The following is a 23,358-nucleotide window of genomic DNA, read 5'->3' as shown; positions in this document are numbered from 1 at the left end:
CGTCCCTCGTCCCCCGCCTGTCGTAGCCTGGCGGAGCTGTACCGTCTGGTTGCGGAGGACGACCACATGTGCGGTCTGTGGCGCAAGCGGGCGGCCACCGAGTGGACCCGCACCGCCCTGCCGCTCGTTCAGACGGGCCACTGGGAGAGGGCCATGGACGCACTGGGGGAGGCCACACGGCTGTTCCAGATGCCGCCGCAGATGGTGGGTGAGGGCGGGGTGGGCGAAGGTGGGGGTTGGGAAGGGGGGGAGAGGGCGGGGTGAGAGCAGGGGTGTGGGAGAGGAAGAAGGGGAAGGGTGGGTGGGGGACAAGGTGCCATTGAACGCGACTGAATTCCATTTCTCCGCGACAGGCCACAGGGCTCCATGAAGATGCAGCTGCCGGATACAACTGCTGCGGGAGACTTTCAAATGGGGCCTGAGCGGTGTATTGCAAGAAGGGGGGAAATGTCGCGCGTCATCTTTTGCCGTGTTTTGGCACAAAAGCTGCCGCATCTTCTGGCTCCACGCCTCCGTCAAAACAAAAAACGAAACGTCCCCTGCATGTCTTCACCGCCCTACCCCCACGGCCTTCATCCCCCACCTCCCCCTCTTCTCCCCTTCTCTCCACCCCGCCGGCCCCCTCAGCGTGCGGTTACCGAGCAGCAGGTTCCCAACCGGGGTGAGCAGGCGCTGTGGGTGGAGCAGTGGCTGTCCTGCTGCCGCCAGCTCAACCACTGGGACCTCATGCTGGAGTACGGAAAGGTACGTGCGTGTAGGGCACGGTATGGGAGTTGGCGGGGAGAGGGCGGGCTGGGGCCCTCCAGTGCAGTGCTTGGTGCGCCGAGGGGAGAGCTCCCTACCACCATCATATGTATGTAACTTGCACAACGTTCCCCTCCCCACCCCCTCTTCCCCTAGTTACGGCCTTCATTGCATCCCCCACTGCATATACTCCTCATCCAGGTGCTGTGTACACATCCGACACACACATACGGTGCATATTTCCTCCCGGCCCGGCCAGGGGCCCCCGCACTCTGGTATAACCCCCCACCCTATCCCACCGCCCACCCCCTATGACGCCCGGCCCGCCTCTCAGAGCACCGATCAGATGGAGGTGGTCGTGGACTGCTTGTGGCGGCTGTCCGACTGGACCCAGCTGCGGGAGCACCTGAACTCCCCCGTCGCCAAGGGGGGCGCTATGGAGGACTCGCCCTCGCTGCTCATGACCAGAGCGTACCTGGCCCTGCAGGAGGGAAATGTGCAGGTAGGGAGGAGGGTGCGCGGGTTCTAGGGGGCCAGGGGGTAGGGGAGCCAGGGGGTGAGGGTGGAATCGCAAGACGGTGTCACGGGTGAGATGTTGGGGACCGTGGGGCTGTGTATGTGTGTGTCTGTATGTGTGTGTGTGTTTGTGCAGGGTAGTGGTCTCATCTCCTCCCGCTCATCCCCCACCTCACCTCACCTCACCTTGCCTTGCCTTCCCTCTCCTCCCCCGCCCGCTCTCCCACCTGCAGGAGGCAGACAACCAGACCAACAAGGCCCTCCTCGCCGCCCTGCACCGCTGGTGGGCCCTACCCGAGCTGCCCAGCCACACCACCCACGTGGGGCTGCTGCAGACCTTCCAGCAGCTGGTGGAGCTGAAGGAGTCCGCCCGCATCCTGGTGGACCTGGCCCAGGCCAACGGCCGCCCAGAGCACATGTTCACCGACCTGAAGGAGATCATGGAGACGTGGCGACTGCGCACCCCCAACGACTGGGAGAGCCTGGTGCACTGGCAGGACGTGCTGGTGTGGCGCAACCAGATCTACAACATCGTCATCAACAGCTTCGGGTCCATGAGGGACCTGGCGCCCGCACTGCACCAGCTGGGGTACAAGGTAATGAAGATAATATCGGGCGGGAGGAGGGCCACGCAAACCTCCTACACACGCCGCCTGGTTTCCACCGGTTTGTTTGTTCGTTTGTTTGCCCACCTGGGCACGCACCGCATGCCCTTCACTTCACACCTCACTTCCTGAGCCTCTCCCATCCAACCCGCGTGTACTCTCCTTCCCCTTCCCCTTCCCCTCCCTTTCCCCTTTCAGGACAAGGCCTGGTCGGTGAACCGTCTGGGTGCGGTGGCTCTGAGGCACGGCCTGCCGGATACCTGCCTGCAGATGCTCAACACCATGTACGGCTTCAACGCAATGGAGGTGCAGGAGGCCTTCATAAAGATCAAGGAACAGGTGACAGCACAGCATAGCACATATAGGCGCATGGGTTGGAGGGGGCGGCGTGTGTTTGTTCTCCGGAGACGCGCCTCTGCACCCACCCATATTTTCCCGTGTGTTTCCAGCCGTGTGTGCATATGTACATACAGACGGGTGCGTGCATGTGGGCTATGTGCTCCGCGTAGTTTGTGTGTGTCTGTGTGTGCATTGTTTTACAGCGAAGAGGTTACCTGGCCCCCTCGCTGTTGAGGCAAGGTGAGTATAGCCCCCGCTAGTGAGGGGGTTAGGAGGGCCCAGGTGGGGTGGGGTGGGGGGTGGGGGCTTCCAGTGTAGAAGAGGAGACAGCAGTATATATCCAGAAGAGACGTGATTCGATCACCCGACGTAACTGGAGAGGTATGCCATTCTTAAAAGAGTAATTTCCCCGTTGGTGCCCCGCTTTCTCCTTTCCTCCTCCCCTCTCCCGCCGGGCCCCCACCCGTCCCCCCACCCCAGGCCGAGGCCTACCTCGACCGCGGTCCTGTTGAGCTGTGTGTGGGTCTGAGCATCATCAACACCACCAACCTGGACTACTTCCAACCCACACACCAGGCGGAGCTGTTTAGACTCAAAGCACTCATGCTGCAGGTGGGAAAGAGGGTGCCGGCGGGAAAGCGCCGAGTGTTGCATTGGGTTGGCAGATAACAACCAGCAGTCCATGGCGGCAGCAGTTAGCACACGCTACGCCACGCCATGCCACGCCCAATGCCCTCATTGCCCCCCCACTCCCCTCATTGCAACGGCCGCCTATCCCGCCTCTGCTTCATTCCTTCGTTCTCAGGGTCTTGGGGAGGACGAGAACGCCAACACCTCCTTCTCCACCAGCTTGTCCCTGTGGCGCGCGTGTGCGGACACCTGGCTCAGCTGGGGGGCCTTCAACGACCGCCTGTATGAGGCCTCCGTGGCGGCAGCCCAGCAGGCGGTGCAGCAGGCGGGAGGACCGCAACCCCCAGGACCCCAGCCGCAGCCGCAGTTGCAGTACCTGGAGTTCGCGGTGCACTGCTATCTGCAGGTCCGCGCGTGCGTTTGTCTGCACGTTTGTCCGTACCTCCATGCTGCTCTTTGTCGGTGTGTCTGTCTGCGCGTCTGTGCATGCGTTTAAAGTGTTTGGGGCCAGGCAGGCAAGCAGGTAGGACTGGATGTATGAAGCCCCACCGCATGGCTCTCCGTGTGGGCGATTAGGGCTGTGTGTGCTGGGGCAATCCTGGGGGAAGAGGGAGGGGGAGAGATCCTCCCCCCAACGAGTACGACCCGGCCCCACGTGCCCCTTCCCGCCCTCCTCGGGCCCCCTCCACACACCACGCCCTACCCCACTGACCCCCATCCCGGTGTGTGTGCAGGCCGTCCGCCTGGGCAGCGCCCCCGGCCGCGCCCTGCTCCCCCGGCTGCTGCACCTGCTTTCCTTCGACAACCACAACGGCGCGGTGGGGTCCCACCTGGATAAGAACCACGCGGAGCTGCCGCCCTGGGTGTGGTTCATGTGGATACCCCAGCTGCTGGCCTCGCTGCAGAGACCGGAGGCGCAGCACGTCAAACTGCTGCTGCAGCAAGTCTCAGCCGCGCACCCGCAGGTAGAGGCGGGTGTGTGGGTGTGTGAAGGGATTTTGGGGCCGGGTGGCCGCTGCGGGCTGGGCGGGTGGGCGGCCGAGTGGCTCCCGGAGTGGCTCTGTGGACTACACACATGGAAATAATGTTGTGCGGGAGGGCGGGATCCGCCCTCCGCTCCCTGACGGTGACATGATAGCCTGTCTTCCGGTGGCTGGTCCTCCTGGGCGGGGGGCCCCACCCTTGCACGTCCTCGCGGCTCCCATACCTTGGTCCTGCATTCCCCCCTTCTTTCCGCACGTCCCCCACCCGCTCCTGCAGGCTGTGTACTACTGGTTGCGGGTGTACCTGCTGAGTCTGCGGGAGGCGGCTCAAAAGGCGGCTCAGGAGCTGGCCAAGCTGAAGGCGGAAGCGGAAAGGAGGGCGGCGGAGGGGGCGGCGGGAGGAGAAGGGGACTCAGCGGCGCAGGCAGAAGGTGAGAAATGGAGGAGGAGAGACGAGAAAGAAGATGTGGTTGGAAGTGCTGTATGTGTATGTGCGTATGTAGGTGTGCCTGGGGCGCAAAGTGAGTCCGCCCAGAGGAAGGAAAGGCCGGTTATGTGCGGTCACGGGGGTCGAGGTGGAGTGGATTGCGGTTGGGAGTCAGTCGTATTCCGCCGGGCTGGGGCTGCTGGATCCCGTCTTCGCGCATACACCGCAGCAACCTCCAATGGCCGCCTCACACCCCCCCGCCGACTTTCCACTTTCCGTGTAGATAACTCCTTCCTGCCCATGCTCACCCACCCACCCACCCATCCCCGAACCCCGCTTGCAGGCGCTGCAGCCCGACTGGACCCTGGTCGTGCTGCGGAGATGCGGGCTTTTGAGGCGGGCAAGGAGGTGATGGATGTGCTGCGGGCCCGCTGCTCTGCCCTGACCCTGACACTGGAGGGAATGCTGCAGGTGGGGCAGGGGGCGGAGGTTGCGGTGGGGATGGCTGGGGTTCGGCGGCTTGGGGTTTGGGACCTGGTTTCATGCGAGTGCGGCGGTGTGAGTGTGTGTGGGTATGAGTTCGTGTGTGAAGGGGGGAAGTCGGGTCAACCGATGTACACATTGCATACCACCATTGCACCAATATTCGGGGTAATGCTGCGTCGCATATCCCCCCGCTTGCCACGGCCACCGCCCCAACCTCCCCACCATCTCCCCTCGCAGGAGATCGGCAGCAAGTTCGTGCCCAAGCCCGAAGAGCGGCTACTGGCGGTGGTGAACGCACTGCTGCACCGCTGCTACAAGGTAAGCTGCATGAGGTGCCGGCGTAGCGTGGCGTGGAGGCCGGTGCGTACAGGGCTTAGTATGCTTGTAAGTATGTGCGTGCCTGACACGTGCGCATGGGAGAATGTGTAGGGTTGGCTACCGAAGCTCGGCTTACAGGTGTCACCGCTAAGGTAAAAAAGTTGTGTTCCTCCCCCCTCATGTATTCCGACGTGTGGATGTGATTGGTTGTGTCCGCAGGTTCCCTTCGCGAACGGTGCCGAGGTGCCCGCCCTGCTGCGCAAGGAGCTGGCGGGGGTGTGCAAGGCTTGTTTCTCACCCGAGCAGGCTGCTGCTGCCAGGGCGGGGTCGCAGGGCGCCAGGCAGGGCAGTGGACCGCTGTCGTCAGGCGGGGCGGCGGGGCCCTCCGCAGCCGCCGCGGCCAGCAACAGCAGCAGCAACAGCAGCAACACGGTCCAGCGGGACATCCGCGAGGCGTTCGTCCGGGACATGAACCCCGAGGGCCCCGCCTTCCCCGCCACCCTGGGGGAGCTGTCGGAGCAGCTCAAGAGCTGGAGGGCCCGACTGCAGGTACTGTTTGGGGGGGCTGGGGGAGAGGGGGGAGAGGGGGCTACTGGGGCGGTGGGTTTTTACTGAGTACGGAAGCCAGGGTGAGAGGGGGAAAGCAATAACCCTCGCGCAGGTAGACGGGTGCGTGAGGGGAAGGGGCTGAACACTGGTGGCAATGCTAGGATGCGGTGCACGTCTGTGTACCCAGTGTGGGGTGCAGGAACGTAGCCTGGGCTCCGTGCTGCGTATTGCCCGACTCTGCCTTACGTGCATATGTGCGAGTGGGAAGGGAACGTGGGGAAGGGGTTGATCTGGGGTGCTGCACTTTTCGTACCCTGTGTGTACATAGAGGGGAGTAGAGAAAGTTAGGGTTCTGTTTGGTCACGTTCTGGGGTCTCGACTTGTCCACAAGAGCCGTACCCCCTATCGTAACACGGCCCTTCTCCCTCCCCTCCCTCTGCTCCCCTCCCCTTCCAGGCGGACTTGGAGGACAAGTTGCCCCCCTCCCTCCGTCTCGCTGATGAGGCCCGCCCCCTGGTGGAGCTGTCCCTGGCCGAGGTGGAGATGCCCGGGCAGTACCTGGGGGGCCATGAGGTGGCGCCGGAGGGCATTGTGCACCTGGAGTGCTTCGGGGCGGCTGTGGCGGTGGTGAGGCGCCACTGCACCAGCTACCGCCGCCTGGTGCTGGTGGGCTCGGATGGCAGGGGCAGGCACATGCTGGTGCAGACAGGGCAGAACAATGCGCAGGTGAGGAAGGCGGCGGCATTTGGGGGGGGATGCGGTGAGGGGTGAGGTCCTCCCCCCCACCCTCAGTAAGTGCTCCTGTGTGGGTCCTGTGGTGCTGTTCTGTCATGTAACCCTTCCCTTAGTACAGCTCGTCATCCTGGCCAGTTATTTGAGCCTCTTACATGAACCCCTCTTTAGCGGAACCCCTAAGCGGCCGTCCCCTCTCCCCGCCCTCCCCTGCCGGCCCCCCCCTCACCCTGTTAGGGTAACACGGACGAGCGCATCATTCAGCTGCTGCGGCTGTCCAACCGGCTGCTGGACGCCCACCCGCACAGCCGCCAAAGAGCACTGGCATGGCACACACCCGCCATTGTGCCGGTGTGGGTACAGGTGGGTGGGGCAGGCAGGCAGGGAGGGAAGGGGGGAGGGATGGAGGGAGGGGCCCAAGGCGCGGCCTTCCCCGTACAGAATATATCGTCTTCTCCTGATGCCCACCTTCCTGGGAATCTCCCCAACCCCCTATCCTCCTCAATCCCACCCCCGACCACCGCCCCGACCACCGCCCCGACCCCGACCACCGCCCACCCCCCCCCAGGTTCGTCTGATGGAGGAGGCTCCCTCCTACTGCACCTACCACGAGGCCTACGAGGTCAACTGCGCCCGCTACGGCCGCGAGCCCGACATGCCCATCATCGCCTTCAAGCAGCGCTGTGCGGACTCCCGCGGCCAGGTGACGGCCGACGTGGCGCAGCGGCAGCAGGTGTTTGGGGAGGTCTGTGCGCACATTGTCAACGAGAACGTGTTCAGCCAGTATGCGTACAAGTCGCTGCCCAGCTCCACCCACCTTTGGGCGTTCAAGAAGCAGATGTGCGCACAGACAGCCTTGAGCGGTGAGCGGGTTGGGGTTTGCGAGGGGAGAGGGGGAGGGATGGGGGAGGGGTGGATGCCTGCGTGTGAGGAGGGGAGAGAACATCACCCCCGGGGTGATTCCTTCCTTACTGCGGCCCATCATGTGATGTCGGGGTGAGGGTGCCTGCCATGCCGTGCAGTCCACCACCGTGGAGATCCCACACCTTCCCGGTCTCCGTGCCCCTTTTCGTGCTAAGTGGACTGACAAGCAATTGTCGCGAAGTGACGTCTCTGAAGCAACGTCAGCCTGTTTGCCCTACCACCCCACCACTTACCCCTATCGCCCGCAGCCCTGATGTGTCACATGCTGCTGGTCAGCGGCCGCTCGCCCACCAAGATCCTGTTCGCTAAGGACACCGGCAGACTCTACCAGACGGACGTCATGCCGGTGTGTGTGTGTATTTGTGTATGGGTGGGGTGAGGGTATCATGTGCGATATGTGTGTATGTGAGTATGTGTGAATGAGCCAATCGGCATGAATATCCGTATGCTTGTTTGTTTCTTTGTTTGTTTAAGCTGGCGCTGCAGCTCCTTGTACTTTCTCGCCTACCTACCTGGCCGTTTTGGACTCCGTTCACGTTTCCTTCCCCCCTTCATTCACATTCCTCCTTGATCTCCCCTTTCCGGCCCCCCGGTCCGCACTGCCTGCCACTCTCCCCCCGCAGGTGTACAACGAGCGAGGTCTGCTGGACAAGGTGGAGCCGGTTCCCTTCCGGCTGACTCGCAACCTGACCGTCTTCTTCACCGCCTTCGGGGTGGAGGGCGTGTTCACCACCGCCATGGCCAATGCGGCCCAGGCGCTCACCGCCCGCACCTCCAACGCCAATCACTTCCTGGCGCTGTTCTTCAGAGACGACATCGTGGCCTGGGCAGCGAGGAGGTCGCAGAAGCAAGGTGGGAGTGAATGATGGCGCGGGCAGGGACAGGGGGGAGTTGGAGGAGTATTAGGCACTCCGGAATAGAGGACCCCGGGTAGTGGAGTAGACGCCACCAAGGGTCATCCTCGGAGGTGGGGGCCCGTCAGGGGGGGTGCTGGGCTGCTTTATGGGGAATCCCTTAGCAGACGCCCCGGTCCCGGGGCCCGGTGTTTTTCTTTCCTTTCATACCTCCACATCGCTATGCGCACGTATCCTTTCCATCTGCGCCGGATTTGGGGTAGCAGCAACAGCTTTCCATCCTGCGTGCATTTAGTTGGGTGCATCTTACCAGCCCCCTTTTCCCTTCCCTTCCCCTCCTCTCCCCTCCCTCTCCCCTGCCTCTCCCCTCCCCCTCCTCTCCCCTCCCACCGCTCCCGCAACCCCGTCACAGCCGTGTCCATGAAGAACGAAATGCTCAAGCCGCTGGTGTCTCGCAACGTGCGCATGGTCATGGAGCGAGTGCAGAAGGCGTGTCCGGTGGTGCCGCCCGAGGACGCCGCCGCCTCACCCCCCGGGCCGGGCCGCCCGCCGCAGCCCCCGCAGCCGGGCGGTGTGGTGCCGCTGCCGGTGCCGCTACTGCCGGGTCTGGCGGAGCTGATCGGTGCGGCCACCGACCCCAAGAACCTGTGTCGCATGGAGCCCACCTGGCACCCCTGGTTCTGAGAGAGCTTGGGGGCCGGGGAGGGGCCTAGGGGGTGCGCGGTGAGGGCGGCCGGATAGGGGCCGCGGCCTTAGGGGTGGCTGTCGTCCAGCCAGCGGGGTGTAGAGCGGGATGTAGAGGGGAGTGGCTATCAGCGTGGGTTCCGACGGAGGCGGACCCCACAGGGGTTTATAGTAGGTAAGAGGGAGCTGCCTCTCGCCGGTGATTCGGGAGCCTTCGGCAGCGCATCGTTGTTGCAGCCGGTGGCGGTGCTGGCATGGTGCTGGTGTGAGTTAGAGTGTTGGGCCCGGAAAAGGGGAGGGCACGGGGTGTGGTCATCGAGAAATGGCGTTGCGAGGGAGGGGAGTGGAATGAACGAATGGACCAGGTGAGAGAGGGCGGCTGCCGGTGAGAAAGAGCCAGCCCAGCAACAGCTGATTAGTCGCACAGCTCCCCCGACTGACTGAAAGGACTAAGGACTGACTAATTGACGGGCTGACGGGCCGATGTAGACAGCGACCGCACCACCCCCATTGCGGCTGCAGATTAGGAGTTGGTGGAGCGAGTGGGGCTGCAGCCGGAGAATGACCAATCAATAACACAATAACGCCAGAGAGCAGTTAGCTGCCAAGTGGCGACAGACATTTAGATATCACGGACAGCATCAGGTGCCTGGGGTTGTCTTGTGTGGCGTTGAGGTCTCTCGAGGGAGAAGCATTGAGGAGACCCACACGTGGGAGATGTGCGCCTCTTCACCTACCTACTTATCTATCTACCTAGCTAACTTGCTACATACCTGTCTGTATACATACCTAACTGTATTCGTCGGACCGAAGTGCGAGGGCCCCGCCCTCTTACCCTTGTTGGTGCTGCTGCTTGTGCTGCTGCTGCTGCTGCTGCTGTTGCTGGTTGCGGCGGCGGAATGCGTCGTGGAATGTGGTGACGGCGATGGTGACGGTGATGGTGGATGCGGTGGCTCCCGGTGGTATTGGATGGTGGGGGAACCGAGCACTGGGAAGGGATGCCGGAATGGGCCTGCCCTGGGAATCCTCTGATGCACTCAATCATGTGTTCGGTTACGTTACTGGAAGGAAATGTTTCATTGGTGCGCGCATGTACACTCTGAGTGGGGTGGGGTGGACTGACCTTCGGACTGGTTGGGTTGTCTTGTCTGCTCGGGGGCTGCACAAAAGATTCACTCGCTCAGACGGACGGACGGTGACCACCCTCCCTCCATCCCTCCCGCTCCGATGAACCGGGGCTGGGCGGCGACAGCGCAGTGGCAGGCGGAACTTGGAGTTGTGTCTGTGTCTGTACTGCTAGGGTAGGGATGGGAAGGGTATCCTACGCTGGGCTTGGTGGCTCTTGCCGGGCCCTGTGTCGTATACGTCGACGAATAGAGGAGGTGGAGCCTTACCTCACATGCCGTCAGCACGTGCTTAACTGCCTTTCATCCAGCGGAAGAAATCGTCCGTGGTCGCGTGTCATGGTTGCGGTTGAGTGAGGGAGGCGGTGAGGGAGTGGCAGGCGGCCATGTACGTGAAGTCAGCAATCCATTTGGACTTTGAACAGGGCTGGCTGCCCAGCGTCGGTCGAGGACCTGGCAGGTCGGTCAGGTGGCAGGTGGGGAAGAACCAGACCGCGATCACGTTGCAATAATTACTTCGACTTGCTTGACCAGACCAGATAGTCGTTAGGGGGTGTCGCCCAATGCGCCGCTCAGGTTCGGATGGTTTGTTGCGTAACGGACGGCGTACCGGTTCTTATCAGGTACTTCTCAAAGCCGCATGGAGATGCGGTAGCTGGCTACTGCAGCTGAACATGTGCCAGGGTGCCTATAGTCCAGGCCAGCTGTGTTGTACGACGCTGCGGGACTAACCCAGGCAGATGGGACGTGGCAATTGTTTGTCCCAGCTCCAGAGTTACATGGTCCCACTTGGAGAGCCACATAACTTGACGACTATGTGCACAAATTTTCGTGTGGCTCCGCCGCGTTGCATGATGTGAATTTCATATTGGTCATATCTCCGTCATCTTCGAGATTGCACAAATGTTTCGCTCTCATCGACTCCCCTCCGCTGTTCTTGGATGTCGCGGTCAGCGGTCCGATGGCATGTTGCGTTGTTGCCAATGGTTTGAACGCGCCATCTCATAGTCTGCCGTGAATTACAAAGAGTTCTTCATTATGCATTGTAAGATCTATAATAGGTGCTTGCATTACTCCGAGTAGGTTTTCGAGCTTACTAAGGCCGTTCGCAGGTGAACAACCAGCCTTGAAAGATTAACCGTCAGCGACGCAGCTATTTCTCTCTAACATAATCATTTTTACTTTTACTTGTCGGTTTTGTGCGCAGTTGACCTAGGGAGGCTGAGGCGAGGAGTTAGCGACCCCCGGAAACAGCCCAAGGGCCATGATGCAACAAGGATGGCGCATCAATGCATGCTGAAAAGCTCACCAGTTCTAGAAAATGCTGTGGAACCCGATGTCTTGGGGCTGGCATAAGGGCTGCTGTACCTGTACGACGAAAGGAAACTGCACTTGCAGGTGAGCGGCTTCGATGCTTTGACTCTGCGCATACGAAGCAATAGCAGCTACTAGCTCTTTTTTACCTAACTTTGAAGATAACACAGATTACAGTTTGCGCGTCGTGACGGCATCTGCCCTGCTTTGAGGCACTCATTTCGGTCGAAATTCGGGACAGAAGGTGCTTAAACATCGTTAATATCACGTATGTTTAAACGACGAGACTGGCTTCATCTTCATGGAAAGGCTGGCGGCGCCAGCTCAAGTGATGACGACACGGACGAAAGCTCCAGCGGTAAACTGACAAACCATCGAGACTGCAACAAACAGAGAATGCTCCAAAAGGCTCCTTCTCTTTGCACGTAGAGACTGACGAGGAACGTACGGAAGGCAGTGACGACGGTGAGGGTGAGGCGCCCGACAGTGACGACGCCAGTGGCGAAGAGGGGGTTGGAGGTCCTCAGAGGCACAGCCCCTACGGCGGTGGCGAGGATGAGGCTGAGTCAGACGATGACGATGATGACGATAGGCCACGCAAGCGCATAGCACGGAGCTTCGACGACATCAGCGACCCAGACGACGACGATGAGGAGCTGGACGGCAGCGAGGACGACGTATCAGCGGACGGCATTACCGCTGAACACGTCCTAAAGTGAGCCCCCCTCGGAGGGCCCCTCGTGGAACCCACCTACACCCCCACGATGTGCGAAACAGGGGGGTGTTTCTTCGCCCGTGGCAGCTACCCTGCGAAACCCTGCCTTCCCCGGTATTTCGGGGCACCCTCATCGAGTCACCCTAGTCAACTTCTCAGTGGATCGCTCAGGTTCCGCACCCACCACCAGCATCCAACGGAATCTGCCGGGTCGACAGCGGCCCAACTCCATTCCTGGTCGGCTCGCAGGTTAACTTTATCCCAGGTCACCACCGTCCATCAACTAGGGGCGCAATGCCTCCCACCATCGGAAGGACTTTTGACCCTAATGGGTATCGATCCCGGGATCTCCCGGGGGCAATGGTCGCGCCTTACCAGTAGTGCCAAACCCTGTGTAATGTAACCCACGATGATATGTTCCCCTGTAAACCCAAGTTTCCAAATCCATTCCCCCACAGAGCCTGGGAAAGCGATGACCCGGAAGTCAACAGCTTCAAGGTGGGCCCGGGGATGAGGGTTGGGAGTTCGACACAGGGACCGCTTTGGGGCAAAGGCCAGATCCCCTCTTCAATGTGTGTCTGCGTGGAGGAGAGTTGAATCCGTAGCGCGGCAAAGCGTAAAATCATCAACTCGACAGCAGCAGTAGAGCAGTAGCAGTAGCAGTGGTGAACTCAACCCCGGCGGGGCTCCCTCGGGTCGGGACAACAGAGGTCCCTCACCCGCACGGAGTGCGCAGGCCCCGCTATCCACCTCACTCGCCGCGGCCCGTCTGCGTAAGCGATTCCCCGCTGTCCTCCTTCCTCCCGTCCCTCCTTTCCCTCCTCCCTGCCCCGGCCCCTGCGGGCCCTGCTGCTGCTGCGGCTGCTGCTATCGTCCGGTGCTTCCTGCCTCCCGAAGGGCTTACCGCTCCGCTGCACTTGCTGCAACGTGTTGTTGCTCAACCGGGGCACCTACCTCAGCCACGTAGCGTCCAAGGTGGGGTGACGGGGTGAGAGGGGGCATTGTCCGCCGAGGGGGGAGGGGGATCATGAGGGGTTGCGGAAGGGTGGACGGCAAACGCCTTTCCGCTGGGTTGGGGTTGAGAACCTACTTGTCATTCTCTCGGGAGACGTGGAACGGGGCTCACTGCACCGCGTGTGGGTGTGGGAGGGGGTGTCCATTCGGTTGGTGGCGGTGGTGGTCCGGGGGGACGGGAGGCCCCTCAGCAGTGGACAGCCTCTCACCCCTAACCCCCGGAGGTAGGGGTGGGGTCAAGTTCGCGTAACAGCCCCCGTGCTTTCCAGGCCTCCGTGCACCCACCCCACCCCCTCAACCCCCCGGGGTGGAAGTCCGCTGCTGAGAGGGGGCCCACCTCACTCCCTCACTCCTCACCCCACTTCTGGTTGTTGCCCAACCGCCGTCCCGGGGCGCGGCGGGGCGTGCACCTCCACAGAGGCACCGCGGGCGGGTGAAGCAGCAGGCCCCGGGGGGAGAGGGACCCATCCGGCTCGCCTCGGAGACCTCCAAGAAGCAGGTAGGGTGGGCGGGACGGCCGGCAGGGGCGTGCGTGTGTCGAGGACGTGGGGGGTGAGGGGGGGGCTCTGGCGCAGCAGGCGCCACGTGGCTTGCTTGGTGTCAGTTGTGCGGGTCGGTTGTGTACCCCCCCCCCGGCCCTGGGAGCTGTCCCGGGACGTACCGGGGTTTCTCCTGGCCTTACCGACCTCCCCCGACGGGGGTGCGTGCATGTCCCAAATAGACCTCAAAGAGACAGACATATGGACTCTGCTGCTGCTGCTGCTGCTGCTGGGGACGGGGGTGGGGACGGAGGCACGCAGAAACCGCACTGTAGTACCGGTAGTGGCTTTACCACTTTTTTCCGGGCGCTAGCTGCAGCGTGTGCTCTGATGATGGTGGCGGTGTTGGTGTTGGTGTTGGGCTGCTGCTGTGGATGTGTTGGGCCGGTGATGCGACGGGCTCCCCACTGGGGTGGCTCGAGGGTGCTCGCGAGGTACTCTTGTTGTCGTATCTGCTGATGGGGTGGTGCTGCCGCTTCTGCTGCCGCCGTAGGAGGAGGAAGAGGAGACGCACGCGGAGCGGTTGGAGCGCATTGCGAGGCACCTGGCCCTGGTGGCCGCCGCGGGTGGGGGTGGCTGCGGTGAAAGCAGCCGGGCGCGGGTACCCTGTGGGGCGGGCAAGTTGGGTGGTGGCGTATGTATTCGGGATGGGCAGGTCGGCGTACAGCACTACAGTACAACACCGTACACCACCGGCGGAGCAGTACCCTCCGGAGTCATTGTCGTAGGGCCTCACCCCTCCAACATTATTATTACCGCATGCCCTCCGCAAGGTCGCGACTTCCTGCTCCCCGCCGCCCCCCCCCCCCCACACACACACACACAACTACATCCGAACCGCACAACAGGGTCATCCGGGGGGCCGGCAACCCTGACAGGTACCCGGGCGGCGGCGGGTGGCAAGGGCGCCCCGGGTCGGACTGGACCCTCGCGCCCGGGCCCTTCCTCTGACAGCGGCGGCGAGGAGGAGGAGGACGAGCACCGAGACGGGGGCGGTGGTCGAGTAGGGGCTCGCGGGCCGGCGACCAGTACGTCTGACGATGACGACGATGTCGATGTTGACGGCGACATGGACCTGCCGGGGTGGGGGGCGAGGGGCCCGGGGTGGGGCAGCGAAGACGGCGACGGCAGTGACGGAGGAGATGATGATGATGATGATGACGATGAAGATGAGGAAGAGGACGATATAGCCGGTGGCAGCCGGAGCAAGCGCGCAAAAGTCGCCGCAGCTGCAAAGCCGGCAGCACGGGCGGCGGCAGAGCCTCCGTCGGCACCAGCGCCCGGGGGTGGCGGCGGTGAAGGCGGCGGTGGTGGCGGCAAGCGCAAGCGGCTGGGCCGCAAGCTGGGCAAGCGAGAGCGGCAAGCCCTCAAGGCGGCTATCGCTGCGGGGGAGGTGCCTGCGGGGACGAAGCCGGTTGTGGACAGGAGCAACAGCAAGAAGCGCAAAGGCACGGATAAGGACAAACAGGGCGGTGGCGCAAGGCCCCAAGGCCAGGCTCCTCCTAGCAAGCAGCAGCTGCAGCAGCAGGAGCAACAAGGGGGGCTAGCTGCTGCCGCTGCTGCAGCAGCAGCAGGAAAGCGGTCGTTGGGTGGTGGCGGCAGGGAGGCGGCCGCACTCAAGAAGCAACAGCTGGTGGGGCCTCTGCCCGCAGCGGGACAGGAGGTGAAGGGGAAGGGCGGTAAGGAGCTCCCCACGCAGGCAGCAGCAGTAGCAGCAGCAGCAGGCGGGAAGGATGGAGGTGCGGAGAGGAGGGCTGCGAATCCGGCAATTAAGTGCAGCAGCAAGCAGGGCTATACGGCGGTAGCGGCTACTGCTGCGGGTGGTACGGCAAACGGTGCAGTGAGCGCCAAGGTCCCGGCTAATAGACCAGCTGGCTGGTTGGGGGTCGGTGGGTCGAGGTTGGGTCGGAAGGAGAAGGCGGTGGACAAGTTTGGCGGTGTGAAGAAGGTCTGAAGCTGCTCTTTGCCTGGGGTTGTCCAAGGTGTGGGGGTGGTAATGCCTAGTGATGTGATGTGTTTGAGGGTTCGTGTTGGTTGGGGGGCATCCGGTGATACGGGGACTGTGGAGCTGTATGTGTGTTATGGGGGGGTCTGGGAGCCCTCGGAGTGGCTCCTTGTGCGGCCCTTTTTTGAAGTAGAAGGGTACCAGCTGGTTCGTGTCTCGCAGCTGTGTTGTGAACCCCAGGGCAGGGCAGGTGGGGGGGGGACTTGTCCTCTCCTCTAGGGCCCTCTCTTGGCGAGACCACCATTGGTGAGAGGAGGCAGCGCCACATACTGCGGGGATCGAGCCTTCCTCGTCCGGGGATGGAGATGGGGATGGGGAGGCGAACTTTTGGCTGCAGGCGTGTTTCACCTAGAGCAGCATTAATTTGACAACTGTGTCCAGTGGCGCTGCTAGCGGAGCGGTTCTGCTATGTGCGGGGGTTTTGATAGCGGAGATACAGCACCGGAAAAAGGCTCTCCTGCAGCCTTTGGGGGCCCGGAGTTAAGGAGTGAATGCCAGGGGTCTAGAGCTAAGAAAGAGGCGCATTTCCTGCGGAAGCGTGTCCTCGGGCGGAGACAGGAAAATGGAGAGCAAGTTTGGACAGAGAGAAGCGCCTGCGGAGGAGAAAACTTTAGTCGGCTTGTAAACCGTTTCACTTGGCACTGAGGTTCCCAGTACGCCACGTGCAGCAGTGTGCAAACCCTTCGCCAGTTAGTGATCAAGCTGCCGAACGCGGCTGAGCGACCGTGCACGTGGCCGGCGCGGGTTATCGGCGTAGAGTTGCTCAGACAGGTTGACGTGGTGCCAGAGCTTTGCATGCGTTGCGACAACTTAGTTCCCAGGGGAGCAGACCCAACGGGACGGCCGTGTGGCTTAAAGCGAGGAGCGGCGAGGTAATTCACAGCAAAAAATGATTTGATTAGATGGAGAAATCGCTTATGCAAAGGTCAGCTGCGCAGTAACATCGGTAGTGCTGTGACGGTGAAATTGCTTACGCAACGGTCAGCTGCGCAGTAACATTGTTAGTGCTGTGCAGGTTAAATACGGTAACATCCGTACAGCATTTCCGTTCAGTGAGCAAAGCTTCAGCTGTTAGGGACTGTAATTGTGTTAGGTATTTAGCTATAGCTGTAGATGCTTTGGACCGTCCGATTATCCAAGCACCTGGCAACTTTGGCCGTGGATCATCAACTCCCTTGAGGCTTTAGGGCCCGCTGTTAGAGAGAGCGGCGCAAAATGGTTGTACTGGCTGCGTCGATCGTCTCTAAGACGGGCAAACGTGAGTTTTGCGTCTGGTCGCGGCAGCAGTTGCGCGCGCAGCCTCGACAACGGATGCTTCCCACTTTCTTGCAGCACTCGTCTCGCGCCAGTACATGGAGATGAGCCGGATCAGGATTGAAGGCCTTTTGGCAGCGTTCCCGAAACTTGTGGGGACAGGCAAGCAGCACACCTACGTAGAGACGGAGAATGTGCGCTACATTTACCAGCCGTTGGAGGTGGGTCAACCTCTGTTGCTGTGGATCATCGCACGCACATTGACAATTGCGCCCATGAGTTGCATGCAGGGTCTGTACCTCCTGCTTATCACTAACAAGCAGAGCAACATTTTGGAGGACCTGGAGACACTCCGCCTACTTAGCAAGCTTGTACCAGAATTCAGCCAGAGCCTGGAGGAGGAGTCAGTTGCTGCAAAAGCTTTTGAGCTAATCTTTGCCTTCGACGAGGTCATCTCGCTCGGCCACAAGGAGAACATCACCGTGCAGCAAGTAAAGCAGAACTGTGAGATGGAGAGTCATGAGGAGAAGCTGCACAAATTGATTATCCAGAGCAAGATTAACGACACGAAGGATATCATGAAGAAGAAGGTGGCTGATATAGAGAAGTCCAAAATGGAGCAAAAGAAGATTGGCCTTACCTCAGCTCTCTCTGGTTTTGGCAGCAAGGCGGCCAGCTCTATCATGCAGGAGCTGGAATCGGCAACCCCGGCTTACCGGATCGACCCTACCCCGGTGGCCATCAGCAAACCCTCCACGGCGGCCTCGCTCAAGCTCCCGAAGGGCATGCAGCTTGGCAAGGCAAAGAAAGCGAACGATTTCCTGGAGACTCTTGCGAAGGAGGGCGAAGTCGTAGAGTTGGACGTGCCGAAACCCACGGGCGGTGTGGCAGCGGTCACAGCGAACGTCGCCGCGGACCCCGTGTCCTTGGCGATTGAGGAGAAGGTCTCAGTTTCGTTGAACAAGCAGGGTGGTGTGGAGAATCTGGAGGTGCAGGTGCGTGAGACGGGAGTTGGGCATCATGGGGACAAGTGGGAGGATGTGATCGAACGCGTTGGCGTGCAAGGGATAGATGGGGACAAGATGCGAAGGAGATTGTCGGGCTTTATGCTCATAGCAGGCAGAGTTAAGGGCTTCAGGAATGGCCCTGGTTCATCGTACGACCATAGAGCGCACCCTGGGGAAAACAATGTGGTACAAATAGCTTGCCCGCCAGTTTGGGAGTCTTTTTGGATTGCGTAGCACCGAGTGCACTGCGGGGAGAACCTCCGCACCTGGGGATCATAAATGGATTGGATGCTTGACTCGCGTGTATGCTGGGCTAACCCGCTGTGCCTGGCTCTGGATGACTGCCTGTGTGATGCCGTCTATCAGGGTACGATGTCTTTGGTGGTGAACTCGGATGAGGATGCGTTCATTCGCATCGCCGTCGTGAGCGGCCCCAACAAGGGCTTTCAGTTCAAAACCCACCCCAACATCGACAAGAACCTTTACGGTTCCTCCAATGTTCTTGGGCTCAAAGACCCATCACGCCCCTTCCCCACGGGAAGCGAGCTGGGTATCCTCAAGTGGCGCTTCCAAAGCAAGGAGGTGCGTCAATCCTAGTAAGGGCATGCGTGAGCATATGGGTTGGGTCGGGTGGCTACAAGGCGACAGGAGATTTGGATATAGTCAGGGGGTTTGGATTGTTCCTGTCACGAATTGCCGTACAACAGCCCATGAGGTCTATGGAGCCGTCCTGTGCAGGCCATTCCTGATCAAGCGTGGAAGCGGAGCTTATATCTTTCGTTTTTCCGTCCCAACAGGAGAGCCTGGTCCCGCTATCTATCAACTGTTGGCCCAGCGTGTCGGGTGGGGAGTCTTACGTCAACATCGAATACGATTCTACAGCAAATTTTGACCTCCAAAATGTCCAAATTATAATCCCGGTGCCAGCGGCGAGCCATGCGCCAACAGTGAACCAGGTTGGTGGTGGTTGGAACAGCTGCTGTTCCTTTGGGCCTGTGGGCAAGGGCTATGTGGCAACCGTATGAGCTCGACGGGCGGTATCAGCTTTGGCCCTATGTGTCGTCTCGCATATGTCGGCCGGGTCTTCAGGCACCATGCTGCGGATTATTGTCGGTCACGCAGGGCATCCGCCCCTGGCCAGTGCCTTGTTCGGTAGCTGCCTCGGCCAGTGTCAGGCCCGGTCAGATGATGTAATACACACACACCCTTAGGAATTAGCCTGTACAGTATGGGGGTATTAAAGCAGGTTTGTTTGAAAGCTTGGATAGTATTGGGGATATGGGTAATTGGAGGTTTCTTGATCCTTGTCTGTATGTACGCGGCACATGCGAACCCTCATAGTCCTGTGTAAATTGCAGCGGGGGTGGTAGCCTAGTCTAACAAAGAGTGATACTTGACATCTGCCGCCCGTTCTCCTGCACGCTTGAAAGGTTGACGGCGAATGGCGGTATGACTCACGGCGAGCGGCGCTCATATGGACCATCGAGCTGATTGACGACACCAACCGCAGCGGGTCGCTGGAGTTCGTCACGTCGGCGGCGGACGCGGATGCGTTCTATCCTGTTGAGGTTACGTTCTCGTCTAACAAGACGTTTTGCGACATTAACATCACGGGTGTTGAGCACACGCAAAAGGGCGGCCCCGTGAAGTTCAGCCTGAAGAAGGCGTTGGAGACGGCGGAATACAGCGTTGTGTAAAAATGCATTTTACGGGGACAGGGTCCGTGCTGGGCTTTGTGTGTGCGTATGTGTAATGGACGGGGCAAGCAAGGGCGGCTATGTGTTAGCCGCCATTCGCAACCTGGGCTCGACAGCTGTGTCGCCAGGTGGGGGAACGATACGCGGCGCTGGCAGTGGCGGCAGGAGGTGTGAGAACTTGACAGATAGGCGCCAGGCAGCAGCCAATGAGGAGCACGCCTGGTGATGTCATGCACATTGCGTGCATAAGGAAGAATGGTCGTGGATGCGTTATGGAACGGATCGGTGACCAGTGGTGTCGCACGACTGCTGCCTGCGAATCTAGGTGGACGTTATCTGTACTAAATTTGGCTTCGGATTAGGCAGGTTTGCATGGGGCAAACCTTCCAAATCGATCTCGCATTCATGTATATAGGCTTTGGGGCTGATCCATGTAAGGTTTCTACACCCACGACCCTTCCGCGGACGTTGTTAGACTTTAAGGATTGTAATGATATTGTCGCTTATAAGCAAAGCATAAAAAGCTTCAGCTTTGGGGACAAGCTACATTTCGTGAATTTGGATGTCTGGTTAATATGTCCGTTGCGGTTATGGTGGAAAAAACCGTTGAGAACAGGATCAGCAGGTTAAACATAACCGGCTGTATGATAAAAACCGGACACGTCCAAAACACATTTGACAGGTCTATGTCATGATTCTTAGCGGCAAATGATCTTGGATGCGTGCTTGAGCTTCCTTACTCTCTGGGGTTTCCAGTGTTTTTGCAGATGCAAACAACTCAGTGACGAAATTAACCATTAAAACTTCCACACAATGAAGTCGTCATGACTTTCGTGTAAGGAGTTCCAACGATGGACTCTGCAACCGCCTTGGGGGCGAGCGTGGTTGGGCTGAATACCACCGCGCTCTTACTCTTATTCTATGCTATTCGCCCATCGGAGGCAGACGCCCGGAAAGAGCGGCGGTTGCTGAATTTGAAGAGAATACGCATCGGGACTTTCGTCATTGTGACCCTGGGCCAGGCTGGCATCGGTGCATGGCGAGCAATCCAGGGCAGGTTCATGCTGGGCATGTACGATGCCCAACTAGTATCCACCGCTATCCTTTGGGCCCTGACGGCGGTACGTGTGTCGGGTTAGTGCTGGACGGCAGTCACTTATGGGTGGCGGTTTGGTGATGCGTTTCACGACCCAGTCAACCTTCATGGCCGCTCTTCCGCGCACTGCAGGTATCCCTGATCGCGACATGGCCGCGGCAGGGGGCCGTATCTCTGCTGCCGGTGGTTCTGATGTCGTTGTTGGTGGTGGGACTGCAGATGGCCGCAGATTGCCTCCATAACACCGCTCAGGACTTCAACCATGATGACCGTATCGCGGGGTGAGTCACGGCGAGGGGAGACACTGCCCTTCCACTGCCCTTCTGCTCCGCATCTGTCACCAAACAGTCATACACCCTCCACCTTCTTCCCGTACCCGGCCCACACACCCTACTCAATGCACTGCCGTACGTGCCGCCCGCCACCCATTCCCTTCTCCCCCGTGGGCCATCTTGGTAATGATGACGACGGCTGCGGCTGCGATTGCGGTTGCGGCGTGGCTGGGCCTACACCGCACGTCGGATCTGGGTTGGTGCCTCCGTGATCTGCCGTAAATGATTGTACTGCACTGCCCCCCGGTGGCTTCGGCAGTGCTTCCCTGCACACTGTGGAGCTCGGGGCGCTGCTGTTCGTGTGTATGGCGGAGGCGCTGTACGGCCATTTCGCCTCCTTGCCGCTCTCAGAGCTGGAGGAGCCGCTGTTTGACAAGGCAGGGCGGGGAAATGGCGGGAGGGGACCGACAAGCGGGGGGAAGAGCAAGGAAACCTCCCCGGGGCAGTCGGTGTTTTGCACGTCAGAGTAGGCACGTCAGGTGTTTCCCCCTCGTTGTGACTTGGGCTGGGGGGGAAACCACCGTTTGACCCCCCTCTGCATCGCCGCCTCCCGCCTCCGCAGACCGAGAAGGAGAAGGCCAAGGAGGCGGAGAAGCGCGCGTCCAAGAAGCGCCCCGCCTCCCGCACCCAGAGAACTGCTCGGGCCTTCCGGTATATGTGGCCAGAGAGCCGACCTCTCAGGCTGAGACTGGTGGCCTGCTTCATGCTCGTACTGGCGGAGCGTTGCGTAAACTTGGCCGTACCGGTGCTGTACAAACACATGGTGGACGAGCTTAGCGGTACGGCGACAAATGGCGGTAGCGGCGGGGGAGATAGCACGCTGGTGGAGGCGTCTAGGAGACTGGCGGGCGCGTCGTTGCGGGTGATGGCGGCCGCCGCCGCCGCTGCCACGAATGGCGGCGGCGATGGCGGCGGCGGCGTCGGTGATGTTGCCAGCAGGCGCAATACCGATGGCCGTGCTGTAGATGGCGCAGCGATGGTAGGCTCTGCAGGTGCTGGTGCTGTTGGAGCAGATGTGGTGGTGGATGAGGTTCATCAGCAGTTGTTGAAGGCCGCTTACGGAGTTCTGAAGGTGCGGGGACCAGGAGAATTCTGTAGAAGGTTCTTTTGCGGCACAGCAGCAGCGGGAGGAGGAGGGCGGTGTAAGGAGGGGGGCTCCCTGATGGGTCCCGACTGGGCCCCTGGGGGGGAGACGGAATCCGAAGGGGATGGGGAAGGCAGCTCTCGGGCGTGGGGCTGAGGGTGCCCTCGGACAGGAACCTGGGCCGCGATATGGAGCCCGGGGTAGGCTGGCCGAGTGTGTGTTTGTCTGTCGAGGGGTAGGCGTCGTACTTGAATAAAGTGCCGCGGGGCGGGGCGGGGAAATAGTCGTCGTGTGTGTGTGTGTGTGTGTGTGTGTGTGTGTTAAGCTGCTTTCCCCCAGGGAGTGAGGGGGAGACCACAGCGGCTTAGCGCGTGTGTTACCCCCCCCCCCGTGCCGGCGAGCGAGTTTATCCCAGCTTACGTCACCTCCTCCTCCTTTACTCACGCCAGTTTTCATTGCTCTTCGCCGCTTTTACACCCACCTCTAGAATATTACGGTTGGTTGTCCTGCTCTCTTTCCGCACTTAATTTAGTCTTGGCGGCTAGGTAGGTCGTTTCCGCTATCGTCATGATTACTAACATCATCGCGACTTGACTTCTTCATCGCAACCGCCGACTGGTTAGTTATGCCCTTGTTCTTTACTTCTGGCGCATCAGTCTTTCCGTGGCATCACCTTCACTCGCTCGTGGTTCGTCCCCACCCCCCCGTGCCCGCCCCTGGGCCAGCAGTTGGACGTGTCGGCACCAAACCCCCTGCTCCGTGTGCCTCCTATGATATGCCCTACCCCCCCCTTCCCTGATCGCCAGGCCGCCCAGCAGCTCAGTTTTTGGAGTGTGTTCTACCCCTGGGTGTTCGCCTACCTGGTCTTCTACTTCCTCAGGGTGGGAGGGGGAGGGGGAGGGGCCGTGGGGTGGGCGGGTAAAGGGCAAACCCCCCAAGGCCTCCTCCGGCCTGCGGAGTGGGGAGTGGGGCCCGGAGAGAGCTAGGAGGGGAGGTAGGGGAGGAGGGGAGGTAGGGGCATGGGGCGTGGGGAGATCTCCCTCGTATGTGGAATGAAGAGAGTGGAGACTCTCCTTTCCCCTCCCCTACCTTTACTCCCCCCCCCTAACTCCCCATTCGCCCGTGGTTTGGACTGGTGTGGCAGTTGACCTTTGCTATTGCATGTAATATAAGCCCCCCTCTCCCCCCTCCGCTCCCCCCCCCTCTCCCCCCTCCGCTCCCCCCCCCTCTCCCCCCTCCGCTTCCCCCCCCCCTCTCCCCCCTCCGCTCCCCCCTCTCCCCCCTCCCCCGTGTGTGCCGTCAGGGCGGTAGCGGCATGGAGGGCCTCCTGGCCAACATGCGCGACCTGGTGTGGATCCCCATCACCCAGGCCGCCTTCCGCCGCAC

General features: G+C 60.7%; 4 protein-coding genes across 4 annotated transcripts in view; all 4 read left to right on the top strand.

Annotated features, from left to right (window-relative positions):
• Window positions 1-8,791, top strand: part of VOLCADRAFT_40092 (ATM/ATR-like kinase) — a gene marked incomplete at both ends in the record, with an annotated part of 29,772 nt that extends 20,981 nt beyond the window's left edge. The window contains 22 exons of the mRNA XM_002946505.2: window positions 27-204; window positions 643-744; window positions 1,079-1,258; window positions 1,497-1,856; window positions 2,064-2,204; window positions 2,685-2,816; window positions 3,010-3,129; window positions 3,196-3,240; window positions 3,569-3,697; window positions 3,740-3,799; window positions 4,095-4,248; window positions 4,282-4,392; window positions 4,588-4,715; window positions 4,968-5,048; window positions 5,268-5,374; window positions 5,474-5,597; window positions 6,054-6,323; window positions 6,567-6,692; window positions 6,898-7,192; window positions 7,502-7,599; window positions 7,877-8,111; window positions 8,520-8,791. Of these exons, the coding sequence (XP_002946551.1) occupies window positions 27-204; window positions 643-744; window positions 1,079-1,258; window positions 1,497-1,856; window positions 2,064-2,204; window positions 2,685-2,816; window positions 3,010-3,129; window positions 3,196-3,240; window positions 3,569-3,697; window positions 3,740-3,799; window positions 4,095-4,248; window positions 4,282-4,392; window positions 4,588-4,715; window positions 4,968-5,048; window positions 5,268-5,374; window positions 5,474-5,597; window positions 6,054-6,323; window positions 6,567-6,692; window positions 6,898-7,192; window positions 7,502-7,599; window positions 7,877-8,111; window positions 8,520-8,791 (3,448 nt within the window). The remainder of the gene's footprint in view (window positions 1-26; window positions 205-642; window positions 745-1,078; window positions 1,259-1,496; window positions 1,857-2,063; window positions 2,205-2,684; window positions 2,817-3,009; window positions 3,130-3,195; window positions 3,241-3,568; window positions 3,698-3,739; window positions 3,800-4,094; window positions 4,249-4,281; window positions 4,393-4,587; window positions 4,716-4,967; window positions 5,049-5,267; window positions 5,375-5,473; window positions 5,598-6,053; window positions 6,324-6,566; window positions 6,693-6,897; window positions 7,193-7,501; window positions 7,600-7,876; window positions 8,112-8,519) is intronic.
• Window positions 8,792-11,204: 2,413 nt separating this feature from the next.
• Window positions 11,205-15,451, top strand: VOLCADRAFT_86611 (uncharacterized protein; the record flags this gene model as incomplete). Its single annotated transcript, XM_002946504.1, has 7 exons — window positions 11,205-11,313; window positions 11,659-11,944; window positions 12,403-12,442; window positions 12,842-12,919; window positions 13,377-13,457; window positions 13,991-14,063; window positions 14,346-15,451. The coding sequence occupies 7 exons, from the start codon at window positions 11,205-11,207 to the stop codon at window positions 15,449-15,451; spliced, it is 1,773 nt and encodes a 590-aa protein (XP_002946550.1).
• Window positions 15,452-16,618: 1,167 nt separating this feature from the next.
• VOLCADRAFT_79089 (uncharacterized protein) lies at window positions 16,619-19,910 on the top strand. The gene is made up of 6 exons (XM_002946503.1): window positions 16,619-16,760; window positions 16,835-16,977; window positions 17,047-17,751; window positions 18,130-18,345; window positions 18,561-18,719; window positions 19,194-19,910. The coding sequence occupies exons 1-6, from the start codon at window positions 16,718-16,720 to the stop codon at window positions 19,458-19,460; spliced, it is 1,533 nt and encodes a 510-aa protein (XP_002946549.1). The 5' UTR covers window positions 16,619-16,717; the 3' UTR covers window positions 19,461-19,910.
• A 401-nt stretch (window positions 19,911-20,311) lies between these two features.
• VOLCADRAFT_86609 (uncharacterized protein) overlaps window positions 20,312-23,358 on the top strand; it is a gene marked incomplete at both ends in the record, with an annotated part of 10,417 nt that continues 7,370 nt past the window's right edge. The window contains 6 exons of the mRNA XM_002946502.1: window positions 20,312-20,581; window positions 20,689-20,837; window positions 20,905-20,998; window positions 21,451-21,960; window positions 22,779-22,853; window positions 23,276-23,320. Of these exons, the coding sequence (XP_002946548.1) occupies window positions 20,312-20,581; window positions 20,689-20,837; window positions 20,905-20,998; window positions 21,451-21,960; window positions 22,779-22,853; window positions 23,276-23,320 (1,143 nt within the window). The remainder of the gene's footprint in view (window positions 20,582-20,688; window positions 20,838-20,904; window positions 20,999-21,450; window positions 21,961-22,778; window positions 22,854-23,275; window positions 23,321-23,358) is intronic.

Source organism: Volvox carteri (genome assembly GCF_000143455.1).
Source record: "Volvox carteri f. nagariensis unplaced genomic scaffold VOLCAscaffold_3, whole genome shotgun sequence".
Lineage (NCBI taxonomy): Eukaryota > Viridiplantae > Chlorophyta > Chlorophyceae > Chlamydomonadales > Volvocaceae > Volvox > Volvox carteri.
This window is presented reverse-complemented; position numbering and strand designations above follow the sequence as displayed.

Bases quoted from the DNA above. Each gene is read 5' to 3' on its own strand.
- VOLCADRAFT_79089 (XM_002946503.1), top strand. From the start codon at position 16,718: ATGGTTGTACTGGCTGCGTCGATCGTCTCTAAGACGGGCAAAC. The intron at 16,761-16,834 runs GTGAGTTTTGCG...ACTTTCTTGCAG, and splicing joins CGTCTCTAAGACGGGCAAAC to CACTCGTCTCGCGCCAGTAC. The intron at 18,346-18,560 runs GTGCGTCAATCC...CCGTCCCAACAG, and splicing joins GGCGCTTCCAAAGCAAGGAG to GAGAGCCTGGTCCCGCTATC.